This window comes from Centruroides vittatus, unplaced genomic scaffold (genome assembly GCF_030686945.1).
Source record: "Centruroides vittatus isolate TY-2023 unplaced genomic scaffold, ASM3068694v2 contig_817, whole genome shotgun sequence".
NCBI lineage: Eukaryota > Metazoa > Arthropoda > Arachnida > Scorpiones > Buthidae > Centruroides > Centruroides vittatus.
This window is the reverse complement of record NW_027122532.1, coordinates 312,501-324,729: the sequence shown is the minus strand read 5'-3', so window position 1 is coordinate 324,729 and position 12,229 is coordinate 312,501. Positions and strand designations below refer to the sequence as shown.

Sequence of the window (12,229 nt, the reverse complement as noted above, 5' to 3'; positions counted from 1 at the left end):
TGAACTTCTTTTATTATTTCCCTGTTGGGAATTTATCGAATTCTGCAAATGTATAATTAAGAACATCTTCAGAACGTGGTTACAAATGTAAACATTTCTATACAGAAAAATAATATTTTAAAGAAAGATTTCTTTCAGAATGACAGATGTTAAACATAGAGGATGCTTATTTCCCTTTCCCCCTTTTTTAAATCGTAGAAAATATATTTCTTTATTGATTTAAACTGAGGAGTAAAATTTTATGACGCTTTAAGTTCGTTTAATTATTCAAAAAAATACGGAATTTAACGTAAAATAATCGAGTTTATAGCCTTAAATATTGTTTAATTATTAACTATAAAGGCTTACTTTATAAGGTTCATAATTTTTAAAGGCTTAAAACTAATTAACTCAAGTGTTTTACGTCAAAATAAACGCTAATTTGTCATTTAAAACGTGTTTATAACCTTTTTTTACTTGTTAAATGAGTTTATAAATATTTTTGTCGTAATTAATTCCACGTGGAATTGTTTTTTACCGCGAATTTAGCGTGTTTTCGTTCGATTAAGCGAGTGCGGGTTATAGTGCGATTAGACTCGATACGTTAATGAAGAGCGAGTAAAACGTTAAATCGCGATCGAGCGAGCGATTTTACTACAAGTCGCCGAGAGGAAAAAGCGAGAGAAAAGTCTGACTTCCCCTCCTCTGATTGGATAATCGGAGTCGCCAGACAACCAAGCACGTCAACTGAGCCTATACAGGTTCAGTCTAACAGTGGTTGACGTCGGGTCACTATCGAGCCGGCATGTGCCGAAATTGGTGATAAGTGAAGCCTTAGAAAGACCCCTTAAACATGGATGAAGAAGCTGGAGACTGCGAGGAAGAGATGAAGAGTTATCAGTTTCTTCCTCCACCCCCGGAGTACGAAGCACCACAGGTCAAACAGGGATCCTATCGTGGATATGGTCATCTATCGCAGGAGGAGAAGCGATATCTTCTTGCCGTAGAAAGGGGTGACTTAGCATCAGTACGTAGGTAAGTCACCGAAATAAATTACCATAAAGTTTAGACGTTTACTCCAACAAATTACCATAAAGTTTCGAATGGTTACTCTATTCTTATCACCACCAACAATGCCACGACTTTCGTTAGTTAAAGTTTGCTTCATTTACAAATTGTAAATTATATAAAACTGCATTTAACGGACAGTCATTAGCCTTTTGTGACGTAAAAAAACGTCAGAAAAGGTAATTAAATAAGTATTTTTTTTCCACCCACTCTCTTGTAGCTATTGATTCTAACTTCTCCATTCGCATAATGGTAATGGATATAATTCTAAACTCTCCTTAAGTTAGAATATTAACGATTCTGCTTCTGAAGACTCAGACTCACTTATGCGGGGTTTTTTTTCTTTATTTTGCGGAAAAATTTAATTATTTTTAGGAAAAATTCTGTAAATATCCGGCTCCTAATCTATGTTTTTCTGTGTTCGTAACGGCGCTTCACTCCGTATTTTAACAGTGAAAAATGCGTGTTATATAACGTTAAATGTTAAATTTGGGCTTATATTTATGTATTTTATCGTATTTAACATTCATATATTCACTCCTGTAAGCTGGCATCTACTTATAAACGATTCAAAAGCTGTAGAAACATTATCTAGGAGTGGTGTATCAACGTTAACTTGACGGATTCCGGAGTCGATTTTTTCATTTTTTTCCTAATCAAAACTTTTATATCGATCGGCAGCTTCTAGTTTTATCTACAGAAATTCATCTCGCGGCTATACGGGGGCATTATTCAAGACATGATCACATTTCTCGCTTTCATTTCTCCATCCCTCAGTCAAGCTCTGATGTGTGTTGAGAACTTTTCTGCAACGTCTCATCGAGTGGCATCAGAAAAACAAATAAGGAGCAGCGTGTTATAAGAATCGTGCAGTAAATTTTGATGTAAAACTCTTAAAACATGGAAGAAAAATAAAGGAAATTATGAACATAAGCGTTTATATACGTACACACAAGCTGTGTAAATGGATTACTTAACGCTTGTGTCCATAAATTGAATTATGGAAGCGACAACTCGCCGAGTGAGTGACATTATTTAGTTATAAATATAATTAATTATTATGGATAAAAGCTAGATGCATTGTTCGCTTTTTGTAAAAAAATGACTACTAGGTAGAAACCAATAGGATTTTGTGTTAGAAAATGAGAGTTTGGTGGACATAAAATGCTACTAGAACTCGAGGAATTTCTTCGACGAACATTAAAACAGATAGCCACATTATTTATATATAAAAATAATTTATTATTACAGATAAAAGCTAAGATATATTGTTAATTTAGTACATTGAAAATGGCTACTAGATAATATTTTAATGTTAGAAACGTAGGAGTTTGGTAAGCCAAAAATTCTCCTAAAACTGGAGGAATTTGTTCAATTCTTATTAAAGTCTGAAGCCAAAATATTTAATTATAAATATAATTAATAATTACAGATATATTGTACATTTTACCATTAAAAAATAGTTTCTAGATAGGTAGAAAGTTGAGTATAAAAAAAAATAAGAAAAACCGCAGTCTCTAGTGTAGAAAACGAGTTTGGTGAAGGTAAAGAGGGTATAGAACTCGATGAGTTTGTTCAATAACCATTGAAGTCCGTTCTCACTGTACAATTGCACAAAATTCCGATCGATGTGATGGATGTTTGCAATCATTTTTTCCTGTTTTTGTACAAAATATGATGACAATATCTCTAGTTGTTGCCGTTTGTTGTCAGTTGATTCGTGCAGTTTTAATACATTACTTTTTCTGTACGCACTTTTGTAGGTGGAATTTGGAAGTTATCAATCATACTCTTGGACAATACGTTGTATTTATTTTTCTATTTTTTTTAATAATAAAGTTATTGTTTCTAATATTGAAGCTATGAAAAAACACCATTCTTAAATTAGGTTCATCCCGCAATTTTTAACTTAAATTCAGTCGTAAAAATATATAAATATTAAATTTATTTGCTTTGAAAAGTGTTATAACAAGCGAAATGTACAGTACTTTTAAAATCGATTTTTTACACGTAAGTTTAAGGGTGGCCCAAAAGTCAGTTAAACTTTGTAAAGGCTAACCGAATGCTTTATTGTTTGCAGAGTTAAATTAAAAATTATAATTTTTAAAAGTATTGTTTTTTGACAGTTTTAACTGACTTTTTTAAAGCAGACTTTTGGGCCACTCTGTGTATAAATTTAGTGCTTAAAAATGAAGAGGAAAATTTTAAATAATTTAAAAAATCTATTCGAAAACTTTTATTTTCTTTACGAAATTTGATTATGTTTTCAGTACATTGAAGAAGGGGAAAAAATGTAAAAAAAGATAAGTTAGGTTGAAAGACTTTTTAAGTAAATTGAAAAGTTTCAGTAATCAAATGGAGAAAAAAGTGGAAAAATGGTGGAAAAAATTAAGAAAAAATGGAGAAAAATAGTAAAAAAATGAAAGGAAAACTTTACATTTTTCTTTTTCAATTTTTAAAATTAATTTATTAATTTTTTTATTTATACGTTTTTTTTATTTTAAACATTAAATACGTTAATACAATGTCTCCATATACAATTTAAGTGCAATGTTCTATGATGAAGTAATTTACATTTATTGCTTCAGTAATAGAGAAAAAAAGTGAAAAAAAATGATAGAAAAATCTTTATACATTTTCCTCCATTTTATAGAATTATTTTTAAAAATGAAAATTAATATTAATATCATTTTAAATGCTGAAGAATTTAAAACAATGCTTCTTTACACCCCCTTAAAGTACAGTGTTCTGCAGTGAAGTAGCCTACATCATTGTCTCACTAATATACAAAAATATTTTTTTTTAAATGGTGAAAGAGTTGTAAATTTTTGTGTAAAATTAAAAAAAGTTAATAATAATTAAAGTCATGTTCACAAATTTAATATAATGCGCTTGTATATAACGTGGAAAGACATTGTATTGAAGGACCTACTCCATACAAGTGAGTAGCTTTTATCTTTAGTGGAGCAACACATATTAAATTACTTTATTTAGAACCTGTTGTTAGCAGTTGTATGATGAGAAACTAAGAGAATGAACACACAAGTTAAACAGTTAAGTCTGTGTTACGTGTTTAAAGTCTATAGGATCTCACCTATAGAGAGTCGACCTTAATGCGCTGCCATTTGAGCCAAACTTTTAAACAATTTTAAGGAATTTCGTGAATAAAACTGAATTAAAACCTTAATTAATCATATTTCAATTAATGTAAAATTAGAAACGATTATTTAATTAATTAATTGACATTAATTTAAATGCGTTCGCAGCTTCGTTTTGCGGAAAACGTTCAAATGATTGGCAATTAAATGGTTCCTGAAAAAAAAATGGCTGCTGTTTAGAGGTGGCCGTTATTACAGGTTCAGCTGTAATTAAGGAAAATCATTTAATTTGTAATTTAATTCTATATAAAGATTTTTCTTAATTACACTCGAACTTGCAGTAACGGACACCTCTAATCGGCGGTCATTTTTTCAGGACCCTTTCTGTGTTTTACACAATAACCTCCAAACAACTGACATTTCTAAACGGTGGCAATTTTTCAGGAACGTTTATTTTTGAAATGCATACAAAATAACCTCTAATTAACGGACATTTAAAAATGTTTCCTTCGGTGGCCGTTCTTCAGAGGTTTGACTGTACGCATAAAAACTTCATTTAGTAATTTGTATTGAATGTAAAGAGATGATAATGACGTTTGTCTTTAGTTTTTTATGCAAATTTATGCAGTTTTTATGGAAATGAATAAAAAAAAGAGTAAATTAATTAATAAATTCGTTAAAATTTCTAAATAATTGCATCAATTATCAAGAGATTTTTTTTTAGAAGAAGCCTTTAAAAGTTGGGTGTTACCACGAAGCAACGAGCCTTGTAAATTGAAGTAGCTTCAGAGCGACGTAAATTTATATTTATATATTTATTTACATGGGATCGAGGTACTTTATCATAATAACTAAAACGCCCATAGTTTGTTTTAGGGGGAGGGAAGTGTTAGCCTGTAATAAAGATTTAAGTCACGAAATGATCTTTCTATCCGGAAAGAGGATTTGAACTTACAGGAAACGGAAATGGAAGAGTAAAACTGAGAGGAGTCAGCTTTAGTAAAGTTTTCCATCGTTTTGAGTCCGGGTTCAATTACGAATTAATGCTTTTATGTTATTAAATATAAAAAGAAATTCAATAGTAAATTCGTTCGTTTTGCCCGCGGATTATACGCGGTTAAGCCATGCCATCCATATTTTAATGGAGAAATTTTATTATTATTATTATCACTTTCTCGGATGTTATACAATAAAACCTGTGTAAACCGGAATACGCGGTGCGGAATAATTTTTTCCGGTTTGGCAGGTTTCCGTTTCGAATAGGTTTTTTTTTAAACGTAGAAAATCGTTCGGTTCTGAAGAATGTTTTCCGTTTAAGCAGGTTTCCGTTTTAGACAGGTTTTACTGTATATATCAGAGAAAAAATATGCGGAGAAATGACACCCCAAAATTTTTACATTTTTGGACTAGAAGACCTTAAAACCTAATGCAGAAAATTCGGGGTTTTTTCCCCCTGTATGTATGGATGTTAGTGTGTGTGTGAGAAGGACACACGAGTTGTTAACCCTGTTTGAAGCTTAATAACTTCTGTGACTTTTGTCGAAAATTTCTGGAATCTTACAGGGAAGTTTATATATTAGGGGCATTGATGCTGTTAAATTTTGGAGGTTAAAGGTCGAGAGGTTGAAGAGGTAGAAGAGGTTACGTGTTGACCTAATCGGACTTAATGAAGATTTTACTGGTTATTAGCATTTACAATTTTCTATAAAACACATCTTTACCTTCAAAATTAATTTTTTTTGCCATTTTATAATAATTAATAATATAACAGATGACGCCACACGCAATTTTAACTTTTTTGCTAGAAAAATTACGGAACTCGTTGCTGAACTTTGTTTTTTTTTAATAAAGTTTTTAAACTTTTTAACAACTTAAATTGTTATTTTTCACCGATAAATTATGTTTTTAAACGTGATTAATGCGAAACAAATTAACTTTTAATGGCAGTTTAATCGATAATTACAATTAAAAATCTAAACTGTTTATCGCGATACATCTGCTTGTTTACGCGATTTAAATGCGTTTTTAATTATTTAAAACGTTTTAAAAGTTAATTTTATATTATAAAGTACACACAAAAAATATGGCCTGTAAAGGTTTTAACCTCGGAAATATATTTTTCAGGGTTACATTAACGCAATTAGCTCAAATAAATTACTATTTGAGAGAGAATCAATTCGAGAAATGACAATAAAATCATTAAATAATTAACCTTTAAAACTATTTTCAACAGATGATGAATATGGACCATGAACATATTTATAACTAAAAATCTTTCATAACCATAGGAAAAAATGTAAAAACAACCGACAAAAAAAATTTAACAACTTATTTATAGCGTGAAATTACCAAATTTGATCGATAGAACTTCGATATATCGCACGAAATATCCATTTAAAAAATACGTTATATACAAGTACGACCTCGATACAGCGTTACACTAGGCGTTATCACGAAGCTGTCACTCAATACGAGATAAGTTTTACAGAAATTTAGTAATTAGCAACGATATAACGCTGTCAAATTAACGACACATCAGCAATTGGACCGAGAACTAATGACATTTTAATTTAGAAACTGGTCAAAATTTATGTTTGTAAATTATGTTTAAGATACACAAAATACAATAAAGCGATAAACCGAATTAATAATAACGTTAAACGCGTTTAATCGATCTAACAATAGTGAAGCGTCGAGGCGTTATTTGATATATTTAACCGCGTTAAAATTTTATTGTTTTACATTGAAACCTGTGTAAGCCGGAATCTTACCGTACCGGATACGGTAAAATCTGTACGAAACACAAACCGGAAAAAATTATTTGGTATCGTGCGGAATTTTTTCCGGTTTGACAGGTTCCGCTTTATTCAGATACTGTTTTAAACAGGTTTTACTGTCTTTATCGGTTTAACAGGTTTAAATTTTATTTGAGGGTCTTTTTTGGACAGATTTTGCTGTATTTTTTTTTACATTCGACAGTGTTCTGTTTTATTTGTATTCCGTTTTAGACAAGTTTTTATTGTATTTTTTTCGGTTTGACAGGTCTAAATTTTATCTGAGGGTCCTTTTTGGACAGGTTTTACTGTATTTTTTCCAGTTTGACAAGTTTACATTTTATCTGGGTTCCGTTTTAGACAGGTTTTATTGTATTTTTCCGGTTTGACAGGTTTACATTTTGTACACGTTTTTCTTCAAGTAAAAGAATAGCACTGTTTCGAAAATTTTTTCCCCATTTAGGCAGGTTGGCGTTTTATTCGGGTTTCGTTTTAAACAGGTTTCATTGTATAATGTAAAATCATCACCAATATTTTAATACGAGGGAGATCATTTATTGTTTCGTGTTGTTATCCTTCCTTAATCTATCGATCTTTATTGTGATTGATATCTAAATCTGGTAAAAGAGGAAATTCTGATAAAAGAGGAGGTCATTGACATAAAAATAAATGTAGAGGAGAGAAAAAGAGGATCTGCAAATGATAATCTTCATCAAATTCAACTGTTATAAAATGGAAGATTTTTTTTCCTCCTATATTTTAAAAAGTTGAGAAATAAAACGAATAAAAAGGTGAAATTTTTGCAGTTAAAAAGTGATGAAATCGAAGAGATTTCACGCAGGAATTTAAAAAATTTTAATGGAGTTTAGCAGTTTGAAAATGAGGAAACGGATATAAATTAATTGAGGAATTTCATGGTTTAAAAACGAAGATATCGAAATAATTTAATCGAGGAATTTTAGAAATTTTAATGGAGTTTTAGAAGTTTAAAAGTGAGGAAATCGATACGATTCAATCAAGAAATTTCAGGGTTTAAAAATGAGGAAGTCGAAATAATTATTGGAGAGAGTTTTAGTGTTTAAATCGAGCTAATGTTTATTAATTTGAAATTGAGGAATACAAATAGTATAAAACCAGGATAGTCAAATAATTTAAAGATTTTAATAATTAAAAAATTTAAGCCAAACAAAATAATTTTAATTTAAATACAGTAAAACCTGCCAAAACGGAACCCGAATAAAGCAAAAAACCTTTCTAAAGAAGAAAAAATTCTTGGGAACGGAGCAAGTTCCTGTTAAAAATAACCTGTTTAAAATGGGAACCGAAAAAAAAACATTCGGTACTGCGCGATCCCGGCTTACACAGGTTTTACTGTATATTAATTTAATTAAATAATTTATAAAAATGATTTTTTATTATTTTTAAAGATTTTATTTTTGATTTAGAGAATCGGAAAGATCAACAACAGTTGTTGAGTTGTCAACACTCTCACACAATGGAGAGTGACGTAAGCACTCCCCTCTCCTTTAGAAAATATACAGGAAGTAAACGCGTATTAATTAACAGATTCCTGTACATAAAATATTTTATTTCATTAAAGTTAATTGCGTAAATTAATTAAGATAATTTAGGAAAAATTATGCAAAATTATTTTAATTAACAGATACATGTTTAAATTAGTCTCAAACGTTGCAATTTGTGCTCGAGAAGACTACGTGCAGTAAAACCTGTGTAAGCCGGAATGACAAAGGTATCGAACGTTTGCTCCAGTTTGGCAGGTTTCCGTTTAGAACAGGTCCTTCTTTTTATATAGAAAGTCACTCTCTTCCGGAGAATTTTTCCGTTTAGGCAGGTTACCGTTTTATTCAGGTGATGATTTGAATAGTTAAAGCTAAATACAGTTAAATAGAATTTGAATAAAACGGAAACCTGCCTAAACGAAGCGGTTTTCTATGTTAAAAAAAACCTGTGTAACGGAATCCTGTCAAACTGATGATTCCGTTTTAAACAGGTTTCTTTTTTTAACATAAGAAAATAGCTCTATCTTGATGAACCTTTTTCCATTTAGACAAGTTTCCGTTTTATTGAGTTTACGTTTTAGACCAGGGGTTCTCAAAGTGGGCGTTACCGACCCCCTGTGGGCGGTGAGTAAATCTAGGGGCGCTGGAGGCAAGGAACGGTGACCAAAGGTAAAAGTTGGAGTCACTGATTGGTTAGGGGGTGTTGGGTATAACTTTATGGAACAAAGGGGGCGGTGGATAAAAAAAGTTTGAGAACCCCTGCTTTAGATCGATAACATGTAGTTAAAGATATGCACAGTTAAACCTGAATAAAACGGAAACCTGTCAAATCGATGATTCCGTTTTACACAGGTTTACTTAATTTTTAAAATATTAAACATAAAAATCAATTAAGAACAATTTTAATCAGAATTTTTATGTATAAAAATGCTTTTTATTGTTGGAAAACTTTGATTTATCCACCTGGATCCCTTGCTAGAAGGAAGATAAGGATGATAAATTAATGTTGGAAAATACAGAAAATAATATGAATTTTTCTGTTTTTTTTAATCTAAAATATTTGAATTTATTATTAAATCTAAAAATATTCTGGAATGACGAGAAATTCTAGAATATTTTCTAAAAAAACTACGCAAATTACAGCGTACATCATCGTAAAGGTGTCGTTATCTCATCACCTGAAAGACAAGATGATAATTTTCTTAGTGAGGAAGCTCTGCATCAATTAGGGAATCATAAAATAGGTCATAAAAATTGACCTTTGACCTAGTTAACTTTATTTTTAAATCCAGAACAAACTTGGGTTGTATCACCTGCATCCCTCGCTAGAGGAAACACAAGGATGCCGAATTAAGGTAGAAAAAAACTACACGAAACGATGTAAATTTTTCTATATTTTATGTAAAAATATCTAAATTTGTTGTTGGCTTTCATAATATTCTATAATAATACAAAGTTCTAGAATATTTCGTAGAATATCAAACAAATTACAGCGTACTTTATCCGCATCTAATCATCTAAAAACAGGATAATAATTTTGTTAGTAATGAAGCTCTACATCAATTAGGACATCATTAGATGGTTCAAAAGGGAATTCTAGTTGACCTTTGACCTAGTTAACCTTGTCTTTTACCGAAAAAAAGCTTTGTTTGTATTGCCAGCCTATCTCTCTAGAAGAAAGTTAAAGATGCGTAATTGAAGCGATAAAGATACACGACATGACACGAATTTTTATATATTTTATGTAAAAATGTTTAAGTGTTTGTTGGCTTTAATAATATACGAATTCTAGAATATTCTAGAATAGAAGAAATACTCTAGAATTAGCATTTTAGCATATTCTAGAATAGGATATTTTTATATTGTACAATAAATATTTTTTCAATTCTAGAATATTTCGAAGAATATTACACGAATAACAGTTTAGAATATTCTAGAATATTTATTTTTGAAATAAAAATAATAGAAAAATATTCTAGACTATTCTAGATTGTTTCTTCGATAATGTTATGCTGTTATTCGTATAATATTCTTCAAAACGTTTTAGAATAGAAATATTCTAGAATATTCTGAAATAGAAAAAAATAATAAAAGAAATATTCTAGAATATTTAATTTCTATATTAGAATGTTATAGAAATAATATAAAGTATTATAGAAAATATTCTAGATTGTAGAAAAGGAAATTATATTTCTATATTTTAAAAACAATCTAGAATTAAAATAAGAAATTGTGGATCGTATTCTAGAATATTCCGAAGAAAGTTACACGAGTAATTGAGTATCTGTAAAGGTGTTATTGTCTGAACACCTGAAAGACAAGACGATAATTTTGTTAGTGAAGTAGCTCCAGATCAATTAGGATATCATGGAGTAAGTCAGAAGGGAATTTCTGCTAATATTTTTTTCCGTTTAGATGGCCATTTTCATTTGTAATTTCTCCATAATTCTTCATTTTTCCAATCTAATAAACACCACGTCTGCAATTGTTTTAGATTGAACGTGAGGGGAGAGAAAAAATGTAATATTCTGTATGAAGTTTTTATTACATTGTACAGAATTCAATTTTATGTATATTTTTACATAAATAAACTCTATCGTGTGCCATTGATTACTTCCTTTTCGTGTAATTTAACATCTGAGAATACTGATAGAAACTGTATACGGCCAAACCTGTGTAAACCGGAATCGCCGCGGTACCAAATCTATTCAAACCGAAATATTTTTTTCGGTTTAAACAGGTTTTTTTAACATAAGGAATTGGGTTTTATTGTAATTAAATATTAAAAATTACAATTAAAAAACAATGATTATTATATTATATTTTTCTATAGAAACTTTAAATTAAAATTACTGAAACCTTATAAGAAAAATCTAAACTTCGCTTCAAATTTTTGTCAAATTAAATATAAAGAATTAAAGAAAAATAAATTTATTTAATAAAAATTTAAATAAAGAAAATTTTATTTAATAAAATTAAAAGTTTTCGACTTAAAAAATTTTTTAATTAAGGTTTTTATCATTTAATTTGTGTTTTATGTAAAGAAAATCTTACAAAAATTAAGAAAATTTAAAGTTTTCTTAGAAATTAATGTAAAAACTCTTCTAATAAATATTTTTTAATGTTTAATTCGTGTTTATGCAAGATATTTAAGTAAATCCTGAAATATAAAATAGTTTTAAAACATTTTACTTAAGTGAGTACTTGAGAACGAATCTTATTTCTTGCCCTCCTCTCTTTTCTATTTCTCGTCTCTTGCTCTTGCTCTTCTCTTTCTCGTGTCTCGCTCTCCCTCTTCCCTTCCTCCCTTCTCTCGATCTCTCTTCCCTTTGTCTCGCTCTCTTCTCACTGTCTATTCTCTCTATCTTTTTCTCACTCTCACTTTCCTCTCTTCCGCATCTCTCGCTCTTTCTCTTTTCTTTCTCTTTCTGGCTTTCCTCTCAGTGTCTATTTTCTCTATCTTTCACACTATCACTCTCCCATCTTCCGCAACTCTCGCTTTTCCTCTTTTCTACTTCGTTTCACTCTCCTCTTTCTCGTCTCTCTCTCTCCTCTTTCTCGCTTTTCGCTCTCCTTCTCCCCTTTCTCACTTCTCGGTTTCTCTTTCTTACTTTTTGTTCTCTTTCTCTTTTCTCGATTCTCTCTCTTACTCTCTTTTTCAACTTCTTTTTCCTTTCTTCTTTTGTTGCCATCTCACTCATCTGTTTTAAGATAAAATCTCATCAGAATTCAATTTAAATTTTTAATCAAATACTGTATAATGTAAAAATGTTCTTAATAAACTCTTCAG

The 12,229-nt window shown here is 30.1% G+C and overlaps 1 protein-coding gene across 1 annotated transcript in view; it reads left to right on the top strand.

Moving 5' to 3' along the window:
- The first annotated feature begins 743 nt into the window (after nt 1-743).
- LOC136982224 (transient receptor potential-gamma protein-like) overlaps nt 744-12,229 on the top strand; it is a 70,654-nt gene continuing 59,168 nt past the window's right edge. The window contains 1 exon segment of the mRNA XM_067278665.1: nt 744-1,014. Within this exon segment, the coding sequence (XP_067134766.1) occupies nt 833-1,014 (182 nt within the window). The 5' untranslated portion in view covers nt 744-832.